General features: G+C 38.1%; 1 protein-coding gene across 1 annotated transcript in view; it reads right to left on the bottom strand.

Annotated features, from left to right (window-relative positions):
* The window catches only part of mertka (c-mer proto-oncogene tyrosine kinase a), a 47,914-nt gene continuing 22,329 nt past the window's right edge, over nucleotides 1-25,585 (bottom strand). Inside the window, exons 9-19 of the mRNA XM_007228743.3 lie at nucleotides 18,621-18,756; nucleotides 16,406-16,556; nucleotides 11,899-11,987; nucleotides 11,575-11,670; nucleotides 11,414-11,494; nucleotides 11,207-11,299; nucleotides 10,008-10,126; nucleotides 9,791-9,900; nucleotides 7,832-7,991; nucleotides 4,270-4,406; nucleotides 1-3,436 (exon numbers count right to left, since the gene is read on the bottom strand). Coding sequence (XP_007228805.3) covers nucleotides 2,986-3,436; nucleotides 4,270-4,406; nucleotides 7,832-7,991; nucleotides 9,791-9,900; nucleotides 10,008-10,126; nucleotides 11,207-11,299; nucleotides 11,414-11,494; nucleotides 11,575-11,670; nucleotides 11,899-11,987; nucleotides 16,406-16,556; nucleotides 18,621-18,756 — 1,623 coding nt within the window. The 3' untranslated portion in view covers nucleotides 1-2,985. The remainder of the gene's footprint in view (nucleotides 3,437-4,269; nucleotides 4,407-7,831; nucleotides 7,992-9,790; nucleotides 9,901-10,007; nucleotides 10,127-11,206; nucleotides 11,300-11,413; nucleotides 11,495-11,574; nucleotides 11,671-11,898; nucleotides 11,988-16,405; nucleotides 16,557-18,620; nucleotides 18,757-25,585) is intronic.

Below are 25,585 nucleotides of genomic sequence, written 5' to 3'. Positions count from 1 at the left end.
TAATGTTGACATCTCTTTATTAAGCAAAACATGCATAACCACAATTAATTTCACTCAAATGTTTAAAGGACACATTTATTTTATATAACTTCACACTTGGGTACCGTAGTAATGGGTACAATTATAAAAAAAGCTCTTCAGACATTTCTTTAAAATCTTCTGCATAAATGTTCTCCAACTTCTGTTTAATGAAATAAAACCCTGTGCTGTCACGCGAAAAATCTTGTATCTCCAAAATGGCAACTTTTCAAAAATGGAAAAAAATATATTTTCCTCACTTTAAGTGGAAATCAACATAAAAAGATTTAATTCCAAGTACTTTTGAATAATTCAACTTGACAAATGATAATGACAAACCAAGATTTTTGCATGACAGCAGTAATATACACATCTGGACCATGTTGACGTACCTATGTACAACATATATACAAAAACATACCTAATATACACATTTAAACATATACATACATAAAATATGCTAGAAATGCAGAGTTAAGAAAAAAACATGTTGGAATTTTCCCTCTGGAAATCTACAACATTTAATGCCTTATAATACTGGCCATATTTCATCATAGGCATCATTGTCATGGTCTACCAAATGTTTAGACTTTGCTCTAGAATGAAGACTTCACCTGATAGATATCTATTACAATGTTTGGATACAGAATACACACAAATACATACAGAAAAGCAACAAGGCTAAAATACAATTTTATGATTCTTTCATCATGTAAAGGTTCTTTAAATTTCAAACAGTTCTTATGTATTTTTAGAAAAAAACTATTCTAAAAATATATAATAATTATTTTTAAGAATATACCATTCATTTGGGAATACCATGGGACAATACAGTAATGTAGTTATTACAGGTGATTCTCATGTTGACATTACTACAAGCTCAGGTTGTTTTCACACCTGCTTTTTTTGGCTTTTTGAACCAAAATAGCGGGTAAGAAAGGCCACAAAGCCTTATTTATAAAGTATAGGGATGTATAGGGAAACTCCCCCCACATAGAGGATGATGAATTAAATGTATTAAAGTTCTTTAATCCACTCAATAAACTGCAGTGTGAAACTAAAACTAACCAAATTTATACAATGAAACAAACACACAAACCCTGGTGTGAAAACGTCCTTAAAGAGAAAATAAAAGCATTTGCCCCATGTTATATAATCCTGTGCAAATCTGCAATTTCAGTAACTATTTCTATTATATACTCTTGGTTTAGGCCCTTGAGGATATTGCTTGTATTCTTTGTGGTCTAAATCACAATTACAATCACTAATAAAGCTCTATGAGCAGTATAATAGCAATCAATCTATTTTACCTTTTTTTGGTGTAAGCTGGTAAAACACTAAATGACCTTTCTACAGTTTTAGACAGATACTTCTTGCATTTCGTTGAAGCAATTAAATTGTCCAGCAAATAGCCACTGCAGTATAACCCCTGGCTTTTGCATCACCATGAGGTTAAAACCTCTGTTGCATCTGTATCTCCACCTAAATTAATAATAAATTTGTGCATTTTCCACACTATGAGCCCTATTTTAGCGATCTATGGGCAAGAGGCTTAATTGCGCATTGCACAGCTGGATTTAGGGTGCGTCGGATGCAAAAAGCATGCCTTGTGCAGCTTGAAACATGTAAAAGGCATTAACTAATTCTCTGAATTAATTATGGGTGTGTTTTGGGAGTAGCGGGACATAAACCAATCAGCGTTCAGTTGTCATTACCTTTAAGGGTCAGGTGCACTTTGACTTTGGCACATTGACATCTTAACAGCCCAGCGGAAACTGACCTGCAAGTTCACGCTGTAAAGGTGTGACAGCAAGTAATTTACAGGAACAGCAATGCTATTTTATTCTGTCTATTGTTGATGTAAAAGCTGAATTTGCACACTGCAGAGCATCCGTTTGTGTGTTAGGAGCAGGGGTGTACACATGCTGAGCACGCGCCTTGCACATGGAGCACCTGCGTAGCTAAGGAGATAGGTATGGTCGGGTGACTATTGACTGTTGTCAGGGTAAAAATCAGTCTGTGGCCACCTGTGTTTTCTGTCACCAAGATAGAAACACGCCAGATATTTACCTGAACACACCTCACTTCCAGATCACCACGCCCATCAGTGTAGTTTTATTCCTTAACTCTGACACTATTTTGACGGCGCAGAAACAGGTGTAAAAAAATAGACTGTTGATTGGGTGTTAGACAGCAAAGAGCATCGCAATGTGCCTTACGCAGGGTGTACGATAGGGCCCTAAGAGTCATTTATAGTGACTTTCCAGGAGTTGACACTCAATAGAAGTGACATATAGGCACATATAGCAGACTATATTTTGCTTTTAGTGGGAAATCTCAATTTAAAATGCTGTAAAGTCCAAAGACTAACCTAATCGCTGCTCCCTGCCCCCTTAAAAATCGTAAAAAAAAAACTCTTTAAATTGCTCCATTCATCCCTACCTGATCACTAACGTGCATTTTTCCAAATATGCTGACCGAGTAGAAGAGCAGCAGATACTGAAAGTGCATATGCTCTGTAATAATACAGTTTTAAATGGAAAATAAATGTGTTAAATTATTGTCTGTGGTAATCAAGCAGATGCTGCAGAATTAGCTTCTCACCTGGAGGTAACTCAACTGAATAAAATAATGATTTTAAACGCCATTTTCCTCTGGAATTACCTTAATGCCTCCACCATATGAAGCAATGAAGCAGTGACAAAAACTGGGGGCGAGTCTTAGGGAGTTAGAGCGCCTATGTTCAAAAAACAAAAATATCCATATTTGATGCCACGTATCAATACTATATGATACAATCTAAACAATATGATATTTCTTAACATTGATACACTGTCCCACCCCCAGGCTGGTGTGGCTGCAGGTTTTCATTTCAGTCAGTCTTCAAACAACTGATAACATGATCATCATCAATCAAAGAATTAGTCAGTTTTTGATGGCATTGTCTGCTGGAATGAACTTAATGCCTCAGAGTAAATGTGTTGTATCACTGGACGGCTGCTGGAACTCTGCGGTATCTGCTGCAGCTCCAGCACGGTGCGGCTCTGCATTGTCCTCGGCTAAGAGTGGAGTGTCTACAGTGCTGTGCTGAGCCGCAGCAGCAGCAGCTTCTGAGGAGATAACAATAACGTAACGGTCGTCCTCCTCAGCTGTGGAGCTCTCGTGGACGTCTGCCGTTACGACTGATATGCCCGTGGCCGGGCGGCTGCAGGACGGTGAGGAAGTGAGAAGTGGGCCTTCCAGCGCCGCCTCTGTCTGCGGCTCCTCCTCAGGGAAGCTGGTGTTGATGTAGATGATATCTTTTCTGCCGGATGTCTCGGGGAGCCTCTCCACCAGCTTCTCCAGCATCTCCCTGACCTGTGTGAAGTCTGGGCGGTCCACAGGGTCAGCGCACCAGCAACTGAACATGATGTCATATCTATAAATTAAGAACGGGTAGTATTTTTATTTTTCTGACCAAAGCAATTTTTTGTTGTTTTTAGAAATGTATAAAAATCAATGCGCAGTAACAGCCAGCAAGCAAATGAACTACGGTATCTTTAAATCCTTTAACTCTCCCAAAAATGTAAGAATTTTAGGTAAGTAAGTCAGGTTGTAAGGAGGAGTAAAGGATTCAGTGTAGCTCTGTCGGGTGTCATTTACGAGCGCAACAGCATTAGCGATAGTGCTAATGCAGCTGCACTCAGCCTTAGTGGAAATCTGGAAATTGAAGCTTTCTCTAAAATAACTGAAGCACTTTACATACCCACTTTACCTAAACAGTTTTCAGGAGTGAAATCTCTGTAGATTAGCATCCAGTGCTCGTTTGACTTTAAAAAAAAGTTTTTTTTTTAAGAATTACAGTTTTGCCTACTTAGCTTAGCTACACTTAACCTAGCTACACCCCCCACCACCCAGTGGTGAAACCTGCTGAATAAGAAGGAAAACACCCCTGTTCCTTAGTAATGTAGCATAATGCGCCTTATTATCCGGTGTACGAAGAATACAGTATATATAAATAGATATAGCTCTTGTATAGAAATTATGCTAGATTCTATTAGAGTTCGGATGACAGAATTTGCTAGTTCCTAGTTTACAAATATAGAATCCAATGGCCGCACTCCTATCAACAGTAAAAGCATTAGTATCCTAATTAACAATTTTTAGTTAGGAAAATGTTAAAGTTAACATTCTCAGAACATTTAATCTGTCAAGTTTTCCGGATGTTCTTAGAATGTTTTTTATTTTTAGAAACATGACTTTTCCACTCACAGTTCATCCAAACAGTCGTTAGGCTGCTTTAGTCTGTGGCCTTCCAATAGGTAGTCATAAATCTCATGGTTCTGGACACCAGGGTATGGAGTCATGCCTCGGGTGGCTATCTCCCACATGGTTACACCGAATGCCCACTGTGAAGAAACACAAAGATGAGTGCAGATTTTTTCATCAGATTCTAAATCGTTTATAAATATATGCCACACAAACTGTAAATACACAATGTGATGTAAAGAGCAGAACAAAAGCATATGCTCTTATCTATAGTTAGCTACTTTCCAAAGGGCTTTGTTGTCTTCAGGGACAGTGTATCAATAAAAAATAGTAAAATATAGCCATAATAATATTAACACATCCCAGAACCTGATAATCTAACCAGCACAGCTCCATCCATCTGTTATTAAACCATATAACCTACTAATCTAACCAGCACAGCTCCATCCATCAGTTATCAAACGCCAGAATCTACTAATTTAACCAACACAGATCCTTTCATCTGTTATCAAACCCCAGAACCTTCTAATCTAACCAGCACAGCTCCATCCATCTGTTATCAAACCCCAGAACCTACTAATCTAACCAGCACCATCCATCTGTTATCAAACCAAATCTCCAAATCTGTTATCAAACCCCAGAACCTACTAATCTAACCAGCACAGCTCCATCCATCAGTTATCAAACCCCAGAATCTACTAATCTAACCAACACAGATCCTTCCATCTGTTATCAACCCCCAGAACCTACTAATCTAACCAGCACAGCACCATCCATCTGTTTTCAAACCCCAGAACCTACTGATCTAACAAGCACAGCACCATTCATCTTTTATCAAACCCCAGAATCTACTAATCTAACCAGCACAGCACCATCCATCTGTTATCAAACCCCAAAACCTACTAATCTAACCAGCACAGCTCCACCTATCAGGTATTAACCCCCAGAACCTACTAATCTAACCAGCACAGCACCATCCATCTGTTATCAAACCCCAGAACCTACTAATCTAACCAGCACAGCTCCATCCATCTGTTATCAAACCCCAGAACCTACTAATCTAACCAGCACATCACCAACCATTAATTTAACTGTCTTTTTAAAATTTTATTTTCAGCATCTGTTAGTGATTGATGTTCATTACAGGGCACAGCATTCCGAACAGAAACAGCTGAACACTGTACACTCCTGTAGGCTGGCAGAACCAGTTTGTGATCATGTAGACCACAACGGTGACTTCTCATCAATCAAAATCAGAGGTGGAAAGTAACTAATTAGATTTACTCACATTACTGTACTTAGTAGATTTTATGAGTAATTTGTTATTTTTTAAAGTAGTTTTTAAATTAGGTAATTTTACTTTTACACAAGTTTAATTTGACAAAAGTAATTTACTTTGCTACATTGGAAACTCCCCATTACTAAGTAAAAAAATTAAATGCTGGGGAAAAAACAAATTGCCTGAATTAAAAAAAAGAGTTTTGTTCTCCATGGCAGCGCAGCTGAACTTTTCCATGCAGTGTTTATTACAGTTAGCGGGAGATACGCTGTGTGAATCAGCTGTGTAGACTGGGGTCTGTGTGCGAGGCTTGGGGGAACCGGTGTTCTGTTGAGTTATGCTACCCATCCATATGTGCTTCTTTACGGCACTGCGCATGCGCAACCAACATTTTTTTTTTTATGTTTTTATGTTTTTAATGATATTTCCATAAGTTTTTATTAGGAACATCTGCTTGGATGTTAAAAAAACATGTAAATAGCAGTTAAAGCATAGTAATGGCAAGTTTAAAAAATAATAATGAACTGTAAACTATAAAAATACGGTTTATAGTCACCTATGACCTTAACTTTTTAACAGTAAAGAAAAAAATGGATCATAGAAACCAATGCCACTTGTTCGTGAAAATGTTTTATGCGGTGGTCTGAACAAATACTGCCTGAAAGGTCCAAATTATTTAATTTAATAATTATTTACCGTATTTTTCGGACTATAAGGCGCACTTAAAAACTTTTAATTTTCACAAAAATTGACAGTGCGTCTTATAATACGGTGCGCCTTTTGTATGGATTTTACTCGTCAGGTTGTAAGGAGCAGTAAACACACACTCCGTGCAGCGTTATAGAGAGTTTCAGTGCTATACAGAGTCCAGAGCCGTGCAGCTCCGAGGCTGAGCAGCAGTAGCATTAGCTAGATGCTAACCGCTAAGCTAGCTAACTTATTCACTGAGATCAGTATTATCTAAATTTTACTCGTCAGGTTGTAAGGAGCAGTAAACACACACTCCGTGCAGCGTTATACAGAGTTTCAGTGCTATACAGAGTCCAGAGCCGTGCAGCTCCGAGGCTGGAGCAGCAAATAGCATTAGCTAGCTTATTCACTGTTCAGAGATCAGTATTATCTAAATTTTACCCGTCAGGTGTAAGGAGCAGTAAACACACACTCCGTGCAGAGCAGCAATAGCATTAGCTAGATGCTAACCGCTTAGCTAGCTAGCTTTTTCACTGTTCAGAGATCAGTATTTTCTAAATTTAGCACTTTTAATACTGCTGGAGCAGTATTATTAGAGTTAGATGCTAATCGCTAAGCGTTCACCGTTCAGAGGTGAGTTATCGGCCTGTAAGTCTGTGCTGCTTTGCCTGGCTAGCATTAGCTAGATGCTAAGCGCTAACTCTCTCAGAGGTGAGTTTTATCAGCCTGTAATCTGCTTGTTTACCGTGTTAAAACAAGCTACGGGGGACGAATCGCTAGCTAATATCTCACTGTCTTACCAGAACACGCAGGATTACTCAGTGTAACGCTGTCGTTTAAGTTTGGATTAACTTTACTAGTTTAGGTGACTAGCTAGCGTGCTAGCGGATAGCTATGCTAACGCTGGTGCAGCAAGCCTTAGTGGACATCTGGAAATCTAAGCTTACTGTAAATAAACTGAAGCACGTTACTCACCCAAATAAACAGTTTTCAGGAGAGGAATCTGTGTAGATTAATATCCAGCACTCGTTTGACTTTGAAAGAGCTAGATTTGTATACGGAGACGCTCCACCGGCAAGCGACCACCCCCGGTGGGGGAAGGGAAACATGGCGCCACCCCTGTTCACTTTGATATAGGCACCCTTTCTAGTGTCACTTAACGCGCCTTATAATGCGATGCGCCCTATGTATGGAAAAATAGCAGAAAATAGGCGTTCTTTGATAGTGCGTCTTATAATACGGTGCGCCTTATAGTCCGAAAAATACGGTAATTTATGATTTTTACTTTTTTACATCAAATAAATTAAAGTAACTGTGTAACTTTCACTCAAAGTACATTTTAAATTGAGTACTTTTTTACTTTTACTCGAGTAGATTTTTAGATGGGTACTTTTTTTATTTGAGTAGATTTTTAGCAAAGTAAAGGTACTTTTACTTAATTTGAATTTTTCAGTACTTTTTCCACCTCTGATCAAAATGAAGAACTACATTGCCCCATATCATCCAGCTATAAGCAGACCCATGCAGAGTTTCCATTAAATCTTCCACAGAGAATTTTAAATTCCATACAACACAGAGGGTGTAGCTTCTTCTTACCACATCGCTTTTCACAGTGAAGACTCGGTCTGCCAGACTCTCCACTGCAATCCATTTCACAGGCATCTTCGCTATTCTGCCCTGTCTGTAATAATCCCCACTATAAATCTTCTTTGACAGGCCAAAGTCTGCCACACACACACTCATGTCATCACGCAACCTGGAGAAAAAAGAAGACACAAATAGTAAAATCTGCACAACACAAATTTTGGGGGCTTATCTCAAAAAACACAGGGTCAATAATGTACAGTGGTATGAAAATGTTTTGGCACCCCTGTTAATTTTTAATGAATTTCCTTTATAAATCATTGGTTGTTCGTATCAGCAATTTCAGTTAAATATATTTTATAGCAGATGAACACAGTGATGCTTGAGAAGTGAAATGAAGTTTATAGGATTTACAAAAGGTGTGCAATAATTCCTTAAACAAAAATAAGGCAGATGTATGAATTCGGCTACCCCAACAGACAAATTACATCATTATTTAGTATATCATCCTTCTTCTGCATTACTCTCCCATACAGTCTTTATTTGTGTAAAGTGTGCTGAATAGCTGAAAGATGCACAGTGACTCCATTTGCAGTAAGATGATGTTGTAGGTCTTTGAAGCTCTGGAGGTCTGTAGGTTGACTATGAATGTTCTCATCATCCTTCTCCTCTGATTATCTGAGATTTTTCTTGTTCTGCCACTTCAGGTCTTAACTAGAACTGTGCCTCTGGTTCTTCCATTTCCTCACTCTGTTCCTCACAGTGGAAACTGACAGCTGAAATCTCTGTGACGGCTTTCTGTATCTTCCCCTAAACCATGATGTTGAACAATCTTTGTTCTCAGGTAATTTGAGAGTTGTGTTTTGAGGCTCCCATGTTACCGCTTTTCAGAGCAAATGCAAAGAGGAGAGACACTTGCAATTGGCGCATTAACTCTTTTTAATAATTGGATTCACCTGTGTATGTAGATCAAGGGTCAATGAGCTTACCAAACTAATTTTGTGTTCCAATAATTAGTGCTAAAGGTATTCAAATCAATAAAATGACAAGGGTGTCCATAATTTTGCACCTTCCTAATTTTGTTTAAAGAATAATTGCACACTTTCTGTAAACTATAAACTTAATTTCACTTCTCAAATATCACTGTGTTTGTCTGATACAGGATTTATTTAACTAAACTTGCTGAAAAAACAATGGTTTATTAAGGAAAATCATGAACATTTTCAGGGGTGTCCAAACTTTTTCATACCGCTGTATTTACAACAAACCTTATATTTAGTTAAATGTCCCTTAGAGAGAAAGAAAGAAATACATGATATGTTTAATATGCAGAATGTATAAAATTTGTGACTATTTAAAAGTTCTCTCCTACTGTAATCTAATAGTCAAGCCAATATTATAAAAAGCAGCCACTGGGTGTCTCCCACCCTAAAGAAGAATTACACAACAACCAATACTGCTGTTAGTAAAGAATTACTGGACTTAATGTCACAAACGTAGATAGAGAAATTAACTCAACATCCAATCTTAATTGTAGTTACAGTACTGTGTAAACAGTTTAGGCAAAAACTTTAAAGCTCATTTTCTGGGCAGTTTGTGCTCATTTATTTAGTAAAATACTAATAATAGAATTAATTCAAATAAAATCAATACATAAAGTTGTGGTTTTACAGCACTGTGCTCATTAAAACATAGTAAAAATCTAGTATTATTTTACAGCTCACATCCATTGGGGCACTGTAACTAAACAAAACTTTTCTTCAGGCTAGCCCACAACATCTCAACTACTTTCTTTAGTATGAAACATTCTTGTTACTTATTACTGCAGTTATATTTATTTCCATATGTTTAAATAATGTGTTTTTTAGGTAAACACTCCTTATTACTGAGATATGCACAGTACTATATAAAGGATGAAGTATTTATAAAGTTAAACGATGCAGTAATATGAGAACAGTTAAAAATTCATACATGCAATTGCGAGCTGCCAGATCTCGATGAAGGAAGTTTCTGCTGCTGAGGTATTCCATTCCCAGTGCAATATCAATCATAAACTTCAGCAGAGTCTGTGTGGGCAGATACTGGAAGAGACCAATCCAGTTATATTAACACACGAGGGAGAAATGTGATCCATGTTAAAACTGATACTATAAAATATTATAGAGTAAAAAATGAATGAGCAGCCTACCATCGGACTTTCTCCTATCCGCGAGCGAAGCAGAAAGCTGTGGAGATCTCCGTACTTCATGAACGGCAGGATGACCATTGGCTTGGGGAAGTGGCCTGAACCTACTTCCAAACAAACCCCTATTGCAACAGACCAACAGTATAGTATTAGTTAAAGATAAAGCTCATGATAAGCACAGTGCTGTGGTAAATTTAAGGACAAAAACACAATTCAACACAGTAAATCATACTTCACCCCAAAATGCTAACAATGATAATAAATTACCTCTAACAAACTAAATACAAACTAAATACCTTATTTCCTGCTCCCCTCCTCCTTTGTTCCTCTATCCTCATATTACCATTTTTTTAATTTTACCATTTTTATCGTTTGTAATGTGATGTAATGTAATGTAATTAAAAAGAATGTAGGGGTCAAACATGAAGCTAAAGGCCTAATTTAAAGTTAGTAACACTTTAAAATAAGTGTACATTAATTAACAGTGCTTACTTACAACAGAATGTCTCAACTAATTATTGATTGACACTAGTTAAAGGACCAATAAGGATTATATTTTCTGTTGTAACAAAAAATATGATCAGGATGTGTGATCAGATATTAAGGACACATAATAAGTTTTAAGAAATCACAGCTCTTGTCAGGAGAGCTTCAGCCAGAATGTTCTTATTAGAACTTTGGTACAGAGCGGAAATCTGTGTGGGTTTTAGCCTCCGAACCTGCCTACCACTGTTGCCCCGGTCCCATTTCCACACCCCGGGTTGCCATATACAGAACACAATAACAGGCAACAATGTCTCCTCAGCAAGTGAGCACTATAGTTGTGTAATTTCCCACAATCATTAGCATAATAGGGATAGGAACTTTCCTTTAATTAAACATTCAAGTGTTTTAGACATATCTCTCCAGGAAATTGATTGGACTGATGTAGCCATTTCACACCTCATTCTCAATTAATACTGGTTGTTCCTTTAAGACATTATTAATAGTCATAGCCTTTTTAAACTAATGTCTCAATTTATATGTAACATTCTCAAGCATTAATATTTAGTAATGTTTATTCATTTCCCTTATGCCATGTCAATTAATTAGTTAGGACACTGCTTATCTATTTAACAATATTTATGATTATTGTAGGAACTTACTATAAAGAAAGCATAAAGCATAAACCTGATTTTATTGCAAACAACTGAATGTATTACCTAATAGTCTGATGACATTTGGATGATTGAAGTCCTTCATGCAGGCAGCTTCATTCAGAAACTCTTCAATCTCCCTCTGAGAGAAATTATCCACTGAAAAGAAAATTAAAGAAAACAATGAATTAATTGTAGTTTTATTCAGACAACATTATTGACATATATTCTACTTCAAATCTTCATATCTTTAAATGCTTTGTATGGCCTTACATTTCATGGTCTTCACAGCAACTTTTTCAGCAGTTCCATTGGGCTGCTTTAAGTGGCCCTCCATTACAGAGCCAAATTCCCCTGTGAAAAGTTATATTTTACTGGTAAATTTCAATTCATATTAATGTTATTTATTTTATTAATCATGTTTCAATTCTGACCTTCTCCAAGAACTTTTCCAATGGCAAGCAGGTTTCTCAGGATCATCACATCCTGAAGCTTGGCCTGAAGGTCTGCACTGATCCCCAAACTTGCAACTATGTGGGAAAACATTATCAAAGCTTCAAAGCACCGTATACAGTACCACTCAAAAGTTCTGCATTGTAGATAAACAATAAAGTCATTCTAACTATGAGGAAAAACATATGGAACTATTTAGTGAACAAAAAGTGTTAAACACTATATTTTAGATTCTTCAAAACAGGCACTAAATTGCTAGCTGCTCAATAAGCTGAAGCATTCTGGGTATATGAGTATTGACTTACGTGTCATTTCGATGGCTGTTCTGTTGTAGGATCTCTGAGGTGTGTACTCAACAATGGTTGGAAGTTTCTCTCCAGTTCCAAGTAACCTCCTGTGGGGGGAGCCAGTTACACATCCATGAGATCAACAGCAATGGTGAAATACCACAAAATACCACAAAAAAGACTCAGGCTGCTTTCACACCTGTCCTGTTTAATCTGTCAAAGTCAAGTCAAAGTCAAAGTGGTTTTTATTGTCATTTCAGCTATATACAGAGTACACAGTGAAACGAAACAACGTTCCTCCAGGGACCATGGTGCACATAAACACAGTGTAGACAGAACAATAGTGCAACAGTACAAAAGTGCAGACAGACAATACAACACAATACAGACAAAGAATAATAAATAACAAGACAGTGTGCAAATTATGCAGTGTGCAAAAAAGACCAGTGAGGTAGTAATTACCTCTATTACACAGTGTGCAATAGAGTCCAGTGAGGTAGTAGGGTTTTAGTGCTTTCCATTTTCTGGGGTAAGTGGGGTAAGAGTGTGTGTGCATGTACAGAAAAACCATCAGTTCAGTCTCTGCAGTTGAGGAGTCTGATGGCTTGGGGGTAGAAGCTGTTGCAGAATCTGGTCGTGCTGGACCGGATGCTGCGGTACCTTCTTCCCGAAGGCAGGAGGGAGAACAGTTCGTGTGAGGGATGGGTGGGGTCATTCACAATGCTGGTTGCTTTGCGGATGCTGCGGGTGGTGTAAATGTCTGTGATGGAGGGGAGAGAGACGCCGATGGTCCTCTCAGCTGTCCTCACAATACGCTGGAGGGTCTTGCGGTCAGAGATGGTGCAGGTCCCAAACCAGGCAGTGATGCAGCTGCTCAGGATGCTCTCAATGGTCCCTCTGTAGAAGAGTGTGAGGATGGGTGGAGGGAGACGGGCCTTTCTCAGCTTCCGGAGGAAGTAGAGACGCTGCTGGGCTTTCTTGGCTGTAGAGCTGGTGTTCAGGGTCCAGGTGAGGTTATCTGCTAAGTGGACACCAAGGAACTTGGTGCTCTTAACAATCTCCACAGAGGACCCGTCGATGTTGAGTGGAGAGTGGGTGTGTTGTGCTCTCCTGAAGTCAACAACCATTTCCTTTGTCTTGTCCACATTCAGGTGAAGGTTGTTGACTGTACACCAGTCTGTCAGCCGCTGCACCTCCTCTCTGTATGCTGACTCGTCGCCTTTGGTGATGAGACCCAGCACGGTTGTATCATCGGCGAACTTGATAAAGCTGTTAGAACTGTGTTTTGCAGCACAGTCATGAGTCAGCAGGGTGAACAGCAGAGGACTCAGGACACTGCCCTGGGGGGCCCCAGTGTTCAGTGTGATGGTGCTGGAGGTGCTGCCCCCGAACCGGACTGACTGGGGTCTCCCCGTCAGAAAGTCCAGGATCCAGTTGCAGAGGGGGGTGTTGAGGCAGGACACTGTGGACTTCTTCGGCACGGGGACGATGGTGGTGGACTTGAGGCACGTTGGGACAGTGGCGCTGCACAGGGAGATGTTGAAGATGTCCATGAGAACATCTGTCAGCTGGTCTGCGCACTCCCTGAGCACTCTGCCGGGGATGTTGTCTGGTCCTGCAGCTTTCCGTGGGTTGACTCTGCGCAGAGTGTTCCTCACGTCCACTGCAGTCAGGCACAACACCTGCTCGTCCGGCTTGGGCATGGACTTTCTCACCAACGTGTTGTTTTGTGCCTCAAACCATGCATAAAAGTTATTCAGGGCATGAGGGAGGGAGGCATCACGTTCACAGGACGGTGGCATTGTCCTGTAGTTGGTGATTGCCTGGATGCCCTGAATCCATCTGAACCATAACAGCAGGTGTGAAAGGTGATGTGAACCATGGTTCAGACCAAAGAACCAAACATTGGGTCTGACTTGAAGAGGTGATCTTGGTTCAGATCTACTCACTTGTATCTACCAGATCAAATGCAGTGTGAAAGCTTTTTTCTAGATGGTTAAGAGGTTTTAAAACCATTTACAGGAAGATAAGGGAGGCTTTTGTAACCCATTAAACAAAAGAAGATGAGTATGAGAACAGATTATGCAGGTGATTCTGTATCTGCTGTAACTGTAGATTAACCCCAATATATAAACAGAGATAAAGGGAATACGAGGGGAATCAGATACACCCATTCTGCTGCCGAGCATGTTTGCCTGGGAAGGAGAATCAGACTCTAGCAGAGAGGTCAAATTCAGCACGACACCTGTCAAACTGACAGCGAACAATAAATCAATTAATATAAAATATATGGAGACTCCACCCATGTGCAGTGGGTACAGAAAGTATTCAGACCCCTTTAAATGTTTCTCTTTTTGTTTTGTTGCAGCCATTTGCTAAAATAAAAAAAAGAAATGTAGAAATATTTCAGTTTTTATTTTTGAATAAATTAACAAATATCATAAGTATTCAGACCCTTTGCTGTGACACTCATATGTAACTCACATGCAGTCCATTTCCTGTTCCTCCTTGAGATGGTGGTACTCCTTCATTGTTTAAATAAACTGATTGAACTTGATTAGTTCAGGCACACACCTGTCTATATAAGAGCTCACAGCTCACAGTACAGCTCAGTGCAAACGAGAATCATGAGGTGGAGGGAACTGCCCAAGGAGTTTAGAAACAGGATTGTGGCCAGGCACAAATTTGGCCAGGGTTACAAAAGAGTTTCTGCAGCACTCAAAGTTCTTAAGAGCACAGTGTCCTACATAGGACTTAAATGGAAGAAGCTTGGGACGACCAGAACTCTTCCTAGACCTGGCCGTCCAGCCAAACTGAGCAATCGTAGGAGAAGAGCCTAATGATCACCGTGGATGAGATCCAGAGATGCAGTAGGGAGATGGAAAAAAATGTTTCACAAAGTCAACTATCACTGCAGCCTTCCACCAGTCTGGGCTTTATGAAGGAGTGGCCCGACGGAAGCCTCACATCAGGGCAACACATAAGAAAGCCAGCATGAAGGACTCCGAGACTATGTGAAATAAGATGGTCTGAAAAGATAAAGATTTAACTTTTTGGTGTTAATTCTAAGTGGTATGTGTGGAGAAAACCAGCCACAGCTCATCACTGCCCAATACAATCCCAACAGTGAAACATGGTGGTGGCAGCATCATGCTATGGGGATGTTTTTCAGCTGCAGGGACAGAACAACTGGTTGCAATTGAAGAAATGATGAATGCAGCCAAGTACAGAGATATGCTGGAAGAAAACCTCTTCCATAGTGTGCTGGACCTCAGACTGGGCCAAAGGTTCACCTTCCAAGAAGACAATGACCCTAAGCACACAGCTAAAATAATAAAGGAGTGACTTCGGAACAACTCTGTTACAATTCAACTAAGCATCTCTGGAGAGACCTGAAAAGGGCTGTCCATCAATGTTCACCATCCAACCTGACGGAACTTCAGAGGATCTGCAAGGATGAATGACAGAGGATCCCCAAATTCTGTTGTGAAAAACTTGCTGCATCATTCCTAAGAAGACTCATGACTGTATAAGCTCAAAAGGGTGCTTGTACCAAATACTCAGCAAAGGGTCTGAATACTTATGGCCATGTGATATTTCAGTTTTTCATTTTTAATACATTTAAAAAAAAATCTACATTTCTGTTTTTTTTGCTGAGTGTACATTAATTAAAAATAAAATTAAGTTTTTGGGATTTTAGCAAACGGCTGCAATAAAACAAAGAGTGAAAAATTTAAAGGGGTCTTCTTAATCGTTATCTGGAACTGCTGCAGTGAGTCAGAGGCTCCAGCATGGCTGCCAAAGAAAGTGTGGGGGGGGGGTGTTTTTATAGGCCATGTTTGTAACCCATAGCTGGAGGTAACAGAAGTCCTAGCTCAGCATTGCTCCCCTCCAGAGCTTTTAAAAGGGGAAACAGCTTTTATTGACAGTGTATCCGGAGACTCGTGCAAACTTCACCCCAACTTCAATTTCCTCAGTAATTTCCACTCTACACTACACCCCCTCCCCACATTCCTACATAACACACAACACCATTATCTGTGTCGGGGAAATATTTGAAAAAGTTATACTGGATGTGCTTTAATGTCTAATAAAATTGTGGAATTATAATGATTTAAGACTATATTATTTGCAGTTTTAACTGTAACAGTACAGAGTATAGGCACTATTGTAGCGATCTTTTAGGCGAGCAATACACTGTACTAATGTCACAGAAAATCTATCATAGTACTTAGGTCAACAAGTCAACAAGTTGACCCAAGCAGCTTTTATGACACCTTTTGGAATAAGCGTTTAAAAGTGTTTGTCAGTTGTTATGAAGTTGTACATGTTGGTGTCATGTACATTTATTAATACTGTCTTACAGTGAAGTGTTACTCGATTCTGTGCTCTGAGGATGTTTCAACTAGAATGGCATTTTGCATTTTTGAGCATTTATTTAGACCACTGTTAAAAGACTCTGGAACAGAGTAAGTGTTCAGTCCAGTCTGCTCGAGAGAAAGAGGAAGATATTCATCAAACTCACCCGAGTCGACTCTCGAGGATCCGGCTGCGCAGACATATGACCCCAAACATCACAAGGAGCAGCAGACAGAAGCCACAAACCACTCCCAACACAACGTACACCGAGTCTGAGCCGTGTGTGTCTGGACTGGAAGATGGGGACAAAGTTATCTCTGAAAAACACAAACAAAAAGAATGGATTTAGGTCGGTGTGTGGCTATAACTAGTGCAATGTCAGGTTAAGCTACTGACCCTTAAGCAAAGAATCAAAAAATGTACTTGTTACCCTATTGGGCATAACATGAAGTAAACCAATTAGTGTGTCCCTTGCTGTTCTCTTTAAGAGCCAGGTGCGCTCTGACTTTGGCAGATTTAGCAGCTCATTTAATACTAACAAAAGTAATATGACAATTACTTATATTTTGTGTTGATGTAGAATACTGTTATTTTATTTAAATTAGTATTCTAGCACACACTATGGGTTTGTGCACTGCTGCGTGTGCATGTGTCTATAACAACCAGGGGTGTAAATGTGTTGCGAACACAAATCACTGCCAGGATATCAATGAACTTCTGCCTGTTGACATCTGTCTAGGTTATATTCAGTCAGTGGAGCAGCTGTGCTTTCCATTGCCAAGATAGCAATATGCCAGAATTTTAAACAATGCAGGTAGAAGGTGTGAAAATTGACTGTTAGCAGAGTGTAGGATAGCAATGAGCATTGCAACATGCCTCATGCGGAGTGAATCTCAATATCAGCAGCCATGGGCTCCTTTAAGAATCTGCCTAGCACTTACAAAACAGGAGCATGAGACAGCAACAAGATAGCAAAGTTTATTTTAATGTAAATACAGGTCATAATGTATTTTATTTGTCCCAGGTAAGCACAAGTATTGCTAATAAGATTTAAACAAGGCATTATTAGTATTAGGTCTCAGGCATAATACTGTTGTTTTTAATGAAAGTTTTTCAACGTCAGGCAGGTTTGCACTCTGTCGCTGGAGCAATTTAAAGGTTGTGGGTTCACATTTCAGAGTTGAAGGTGATGCTCTTTACTGACATCTTTGTCTGCTAAAGAAATCTTCTATTGAAATCTCTATTGAGAATGTTATTAAATGATTTTGTAAAAACAAGTTCAAATATTCTAGTGTGAAACACTAGTGTATTTTTACATTTATATATTTAGTAGTGGTGTCACGATTCTCTAAATCCTCGATTCGATTTTATTTCTGATTTTACGGTCACGATTCGATTCGATTCTCGATTTTCTTTTTTTTTTTTTTACAGCAGAGAGGCCTATGCCAGTTTTAGATTAGTCTATGGTCAGTCATTGGTTTGATTCATCAAATTTACAATATCTGGGCTTGATATAAGTGATGCAAAGTGATACATGTAATACACCACATTAGGCACTAATGATCAAATTTAAATAATTTAATTAAGATATATATGTAATGCCATCTAGTGGCCTTTTTGGTAGCAGCAGTGTGCACTATTAAAACAGCAATGTGCAACATAACAAAATAAATAATACAAAAATACAGGAACAGTCATGTACAAAATAATAGAACAATTAGAGCCTTAAAAAAACTGAACTATCCTACTATAACAGTTAAACATGAAAAATAAGACTCGGTCCCTGAGAATGACATGTTTTTTTTCTTTAACAAAGATATATTATTAACTTTACCTGAGAGAAAGATGCTCCTTAAGGTACCAAAACTATTAACATATTTGAGGCTAGATAGAACGACTGTTATTTTTATATTTTTGTAGGTAAGATGAGAACGTCCACATTCTCTGTAGAAAGGGCTGCTCTTTGAGCAGTCACAATGTCCGCGGCGTCGGCTACAGTGTGCTGCGCCATTAGCGTAGCTTAGAGGGAGGGATAGTCGATCCTCTTTTTGACTTCGATGCTCGAGAACATGACATAATGACACCCCTAATATTTAGTATGACCATTGTAGCTTGATCAATTTTAAGGAGCTTTCAGTTTTCACCCTTTCTGTGTGGTTATAGTAACATTTCTTTTTTGTGTTAAGAGGCAGACGGTGGTGGTGATAAATGCTCTTAAATTAAAAAGATTTCAGAAATGTCTAATATAATGTATCAGTATGTTATATGAGGTGATTGTATGATTAAAATGATTTATTGTACTGAATGTTCTGGTGATTATCTGGGGTCTGAACTCAAGTTGTAAAATGCTGAATATGGGGTCACTTTTGCGATTTACTCACCAATTTCTGGCACAAAGAACCAGTATCGAGAGCTTCTGGCTCCACAGCCAGCCTGTGTGCACGCCGTCACCTCCACACTGTAGGTGGTGTTGAACACCTGCATGGACACCGCCGCTTCTGTAGAGATGCTGCGAATCTAAAGAAGAAATCAGATAACATGTTATACACTTCTTTCCAAAATGGGGTATATAAAACAAGTAATGGTAAAAGACAAATCCCAACATTTTTTAACCATATAAATATAAAATTAGGTAACCCTTACAATATTATTATTTATTATTATTTACACAATCGTAAGCATTTATGATTAATGCAGTAATCTTTAATAATCTCCTAACTAGTGTCAAATATTCTTTACTATTATTATTTATTGTTTAACAAAGCCTATTACTGCCATATGTACTGTTAACTGTGACCCTTGTTGTAAAGTGTTACCCAAAAAAAACAACAACAAAAAAACAGACTTGAAAGTGTATGTGTAAACTCTAGGGTTGTCAATTAACACATTTATTTTGATTAATTGCCTTCCTCTGTGCCCCTTGACCCAGCCCTCATTATAAAGTGACAGAGGCATCATATCACACACTATAATAAACAACACATTTTTCAATCAAGATCTCAAAAATACCCTGAAATGTGGTGATATTATTTTAGGGCCATATGGGCCATCAGGGTCCAAGCTTTTTGCTGTTTGTAGCACAAATAAAATTCACACTCTTCCCATTATATATCTACTAGAGACAGATTATATTTGTCCAGTATAATTAATTTACTTTTCATTTATTTATTAATGTATTTATAGCGTGGATATATGGAATGTGTTATTAGTATCATGACAGCTGGATCATTGACTTCTGTTAAAATCAGGTGAAAATCTTAATTAGAGGTGTATGCCATATCATGTTGTATGTTTTATTATATTATCACATAGCCAAGAATATCGCTTTCATTTTTATTAATTTATCACAGAGCATGTTATACATCCTACAAATACGCTTTATTCACTCTAGTAATAGTCATTTTTAATATTTATATCACAGTTATCCTAATTAGCTCATCCTTTGAGGTCAAAAGGTTTGTGTGTTCAGGCTGTGAGAGGAATAAAATTAGGGAACGGAGAGAAGAAGTGCTGTGCTGATAGAGCGATCACAAGAGCAGCAGGGCAGAAACAAAACACCAGGAACCTGAAAAAAGAGGAAGAGAGACTCTCCACAAATGTGAGAAGAAATTGAGGTCTCCAGGAGAAGGGAGGGGCTAACAGAGGAGCATGTGACAGACAGGACATGGCACAATTTGCGCAAGGCTGACTGTAACATCTGCACTGCTGTTCCTTCTTCACCACAAACCTGCTGACAGCAAGACTGCTGACATGTAAACCCCTTTACATTACTGAACATGATTTAACTCCGTCACTGGCCAGTGTTTTTCACAGAGTAATAAAACAAAAAAAAAGAATTCATGTTGAATGTATTTGAAGGCTGTTTCTCGCTGAGAGAAGCTGTTAGCGGGCATCGCTGAGCAGTTCTCTCATTTATAAGACTGATAAACTGCTTCAAGCTGAATTTTGAAGCCACATGATCTGATATTAAGGTACAGTATTGGTCTGGCTATAGAAATATCAAAACCAGCATATCTGGCAGCGGCAGTGGGTAGCACTTCCGCCTCACAGCAAGCTGGCCTGGGTTCGATTCCCGGCTGGGGCGACTTGGGTCTTTCTGTGTGGAGTTTGCACATTCTCCCCGTGTCTGCGTCGGTTTCCTGCTGGTTCTCCGGTTTCCTCCCACAGTCCAAAGACTGTGACCAATTGGGTCCAATTAGCTCAGGCTAATTGGAACTTGGTTGAAAATTGGCCCTTAGGTACGAGTGTGTCTGTAAATGTGCCTGTCTGCCCTGCAATGGATTGGCAGCCTGTCCAGGGTGCCCAATGCCGGCTGGGATAGGCTCCAGCCCCCCCATGACCCTTAACGGATAAAGCGGTTGACGATGAATGAGTGAGTGAGTGAGCATATCTGGCACCAACAACCATGCTATGCTCAAGACAGAGATTTATGATTGTTGAGATGACGATTGTTATTTTAGGGCTGACAGTAACATCTGAACTGCTGTTCCTTTTTCACCACAAACCTAATAAAAGCATTACTACTGACACATTAACCCTTTAACATTACTAAACATGATTTAGTATAGTCATTATTTAATTTTGTTTTCACAAAATAATAAAACAAATAGGTTTACAGTCTTGAGTGACAGTGGCTGCAAATTTAATCCGTCATCTACTACCATGTCAATAAATAAAAAGGGACCTGAAATGAACAAATTTCCTCTTGGCTGGTGAACAGGAATTGATTTTAAACAGTGTACTGATACAACATGATTGGCTGATTAGTCGACTATATGAACAAATAGGTATACTGGTGTTCTATGTGCATGGTAAATGTGTAGGGGCCAAATCTTAATAAAAAAAGAGACTGGCAATCATCATTTTAAGACTGATAGTAACATTTGCACTGATGTTCTTATATGGACTTAACATTTATAATTACTGACTGTTATAAATGTAATCATCCACCCACAACCTTATAATTCAGTTAAAATGTACCTGATATCAATATATCAGCAATATATTGCAACATCTTAGTAACAAAACCTATACCATAGCAACATTTTAGCAACCACTTAGTAACACCATAGATGTCAACAGGCCATATTGATTTGTTGGTGTAACAGAATGACTGCAATGAATGTTTATCTATAAAATATTAGGCACTCAACTCTAAACTAAAATTTAAGACTAAAGATGTATTTTTTTTTAATTAAACCTTGTTAATCATCACTTAATTCTTCCACATTCTTCACTTTGTGTAAAGATAAACTAACCCTACTCATCTTGCTTCAGTCTGAAGAGAGTGATCTACATCTACAGTTGGAATAAAGCACATATCAAGCACATACCCAATAGGAACACAAAATTAGGATGATGTCACATGACCTAAACACAACCAGCTTTTAATACACAGTAATATGTGAGATTTTAGTAGTGAATATGAGCAAAAACAGGATCTCTGTCCACCTTATTCTGCAACGCCCACTTTCAGGAGGTTTTTACTTCTGCATTTGTGTTAGAATATTTATTCATTTTATATTTAATAGCTTATGGTCGTGTCATTTTTACAGTAAAATAACAGTAAAAAAACAAGTAGGTGTGCAGCGCAGGGACATATGCTAATAAATAAGAAACTCTAAGGAAGTTGATTCCAGTTAAAATAGTGGTGTCAATCAATAAAAAATTTAATCAAGTGTTTAATAGTGGATATTTAAAAAAGAATGTAAGATTAGCTAAATGGATTAATATAAGCTTTAGGAGAGGAGGAGCTGTGAGTGTGTGTGTGAGCATACACGTGCATGTGCGTAGATGTGTGTCACGGACAAAGAGAGAGTGAAAGTTAGTTATGAGATTTAATCCATATTTTAGCATTAATAAAAAATTATCTTGCTGAAATTCTGAGACTGATGGTAAATGACACTGTGTTTACATCACTAAATAAAACTGCTGGTAAGTATCCAGACTATGTAAACTTGGTAATGGGATTAATTTGCAAAAAATATTAATGCGTTAATGTTCTCAGCTAACCAAAAACGTATGAATCTTAAGCAAGATTTTTAAAAGGTTCCAGAAACATCATAGAAATAGTGTTTCAGTAACATTTTAAAGTGTGTGAAACAATAATGTTCTGTAATGCAATGTTATTAGAACATTTCTTACATAACAATCCCAGTTAGACAAATACTAACATTCCCATTACTAAAAACATAAAACAACAAAAAATTTGATGTAATGTTGCAGCAACATTACTAGAATATTAAAACGTTTGTTTTAAACATTTTAAGAATGTTCTTTTTCTTCTTCTTCACAGATGCAAAAAGGCAATGTTCAGAAAACGTTCTACTAACCAGAAACTGTAATCTATGTTGACAGCGCTAGTTTTAAGTACTCTTCCTGGAACCCTGCATATGCAGGGCAGCTGCACAGCAACAACAGCTTTAAACACTTCATCAGCACTACACTGCAGACGCAGAGCCACTGGCACCAGCTGGCCTTTGATTATATATAGAAGGAAAGTCATTTTGAATTACTGAAAGATCATTTTCTGCTAAATTATCAGCCAGAAGTTGACTAAAACAATGTCTCCAGTGAAGCTGAGCAGCAGGTGTCAGAGAGAGGACAGCTGTGATTACACACACTTCCAGTTACTACTGCTCCAACGCAGACCTGTACGTGACTCACATCCATACAAAAGAGAAAACAGTCTGCCTTAAATCTCACTGTGACTGAATTCCATTCAGTCTATGATGAGTCACGACAGTCAGAGAAAAACAAACTCCATATTTCACACTGTCAGTTTCCGGCCCCTTACACAAAGATAGGAAGTGTGCTTTTGTACCAGAGGAAGGCCAAGAAACCATGACACGCTGCGCAGAACGTTACTCACATGGTCATGTGTCAACTTATTTTCTAAGCTACACAGTGCAGTCTGAGCAGTGTGTAATTCTATAGCTCTAAATTGGTGATGCACAGTGATGGACCAGCCATAAAGAGTAACGGGCCAATTCCAGGTGGGCTGCTCTGAGAGCAGGAAGCTAAAATAGGAAAAAATAGAAAAGTAATCATGGGAATACTTGTTGCAGGCAAATAGTTCAGCAATAAATAAATTCTAACCTGTTAATAATACTGAAAATGATTGACTTGCATTCAAAATCTGTTATCTTTTCCTCAACTTTAAAAGTGAAACATTTAGCTGATGGGAAATAATAGCCAGACTTTTTGCCTGTGAAATACATTAAGAAAACAGATTGTCAGAAAAATCTGCCATCAATATGAAACTAAAAACATGAAAATAAAAGCAAAACAATCAGCAGACAATACACAGTGATGGACCAGCCATAAAGAGTAACGGGCCAATTCCAGGTGGGCTGCTCTGAGAGCAGGAAGCTAAAATAGGAAAAAATAGAAAAGTAATCATGGGAATACTTGTTGCTCTGTGAACACAGCCTTACGAATGCAGTTTTTTTATGCTAATATCTGCAGACAAAGGAAAACTTTAACTCGACACACAATGATGAAGTAAAGATGTGGTTTTACATTGGAATTTGTACTAGGCTCAAAACGGATGCTTGCAGCCTGGCTCTCTCTATAACAAACTGCCTCAGATGACTACTAAACTGGAGCTAAACATTCATATCATCGCTGTCCTATAAAAGACACATCTCCATTTTTGTCGATTTTTAGTTTACTACATAATTTGAACAGACAAACTGTCCCTCACACTGTGCCAAAATTTCTTGATGAACGGACCAATAGAAACTCTCCAAAATTACCTGAAATAAACTCTTTTTACATTGACTTCCATTGAAAGTTTACAAGGTTTTTTCTCTCTTCTGTGAAGTTGCTGTTTTGGAGATAAGTGTTTTTCATTGGACAGCGACGATATATGCCTAAGAAGACCACTTTACCAACAATTCCAACAAATTAAACAAATGTATTTATTTTATTGGGAAAACTGGTTTCAAATGAAACCACTCTAGGTTGTAGCAATGTGCTTAGATTAATTTGTTAACAACTCATTTATTTTATATAAAACTTTCAAAGGGTTGTTTTTCTCCATTTTTTTAGATAAAGATCCATCTTGAACAATCTTGGTGTCTCAATAATAACAATGTTGGCCCCAATTTACTGACATTAACAGGCCTGTTAAGAGGACTGCATGCCAGCTGTACTTCTCTGTTTTTGCATGCTATAAAATATTTGTACTAGTATGGGATTTAAACCACAAAATAGTTTTTGTTTGGCAGAAGATCCAGCTGGATTGTTTTAAAGCTACATATTTCAGCAAAACTCCAAGCTACAGTGTTATCTGTAGACAATTAACTCAATGCGTGACTCTGAGATTAAAACGCCACCATCTGATGAGTGGGTTTTTCCTAGCCTGAAGAACATTCTTCCAAAAGATCAAAAATCCAGGGTACAATATGAATTGTTTCTAACCTGAATATTTTTTAGATGAAACCATTCATTATAAATGAAGGCAAATAGTTCAGCAATAAATAAATTCTAACCTGTTAATAATACTGAAAATGATTGACTTGCATTCAAAATCTGTTATCTTTTCCTCAACTTTAAAAGTGAAACATTTAGCTGATGGGAAATAATAGCCAGACTTTTTTCCTGTGAAAACAAGGTACTTTCCAATATTGAAATGATCGCTATCAGAGGTTTAAACTACGCAGGATCACTTCCTATGAAATACATTAAGAAAACAGATTGTCAGAAAAATCTGCCATCAATATGAAACTAAAAACATGAAAATAAAACCAAAACAATCAGCAGACAATACACAAAAAGTAGCAAACTGAACTACTTTGTTATAAACAGTTAAAGCAATCTTTTTAAACAATAACATAACAGCTTTAAAAAGCATTTTAACAGAGAACATCATCTTGGTCACTGCCAATCTGGGCCTAAGAATGTCTATTACTGCAGTATTTAACTTTGGTGGAGCACACACGAGACCTCTCATAAGTACGACATAACCCTTCATAAACCGGGACAAATATTTATGTAAAGATCTGTAAATTTACTCAACTTGTTCTCTTAGCTTTTCAACAAATGAACATGTAACCAGTGGTCGACAGTAACATTTCTACAACTCAAATATCTGATTCCTATATCTTAAGAATGATCATAAAAATGCACAGAAAGTGTGAATGGCTATGACATAATTAAAAATTAATTTTAATGATTCAGGTTGCTGTAAATCCAGTTAATTAATAAATTAATTAAAACATTCTGTCGTATGTACTCTTTAATAAATGTATCCTTATCATAAAGCATTGCTACTGAAAGAAGAATAAAACAATTTCAATTAGGGAACAGCATACATTATCTATAGCGCCTATAGTGCATAAAT

This window comes from Astyanax mexicanus, chromosome 7, assembly GCF_023375975.1.
Source record: "Astyanax mexicanus isolate ESR-SI-001 chromosome 7, AstMex3_surface, whole genome shotgun sequence".
In the NCBI taxonomy this organism is placed as follows: Eukaryota; Metazoa; Chordata; class Actinopteri; order Characiformes; family Acestrorhamphidae; genus Astyanax; species Astyanax mexicanus.
The sequence above is the reverse complement of the archived record's forward strand: the minus strand, read 5'-3'. Positions and strand labels throughout refer to the sequence as shown.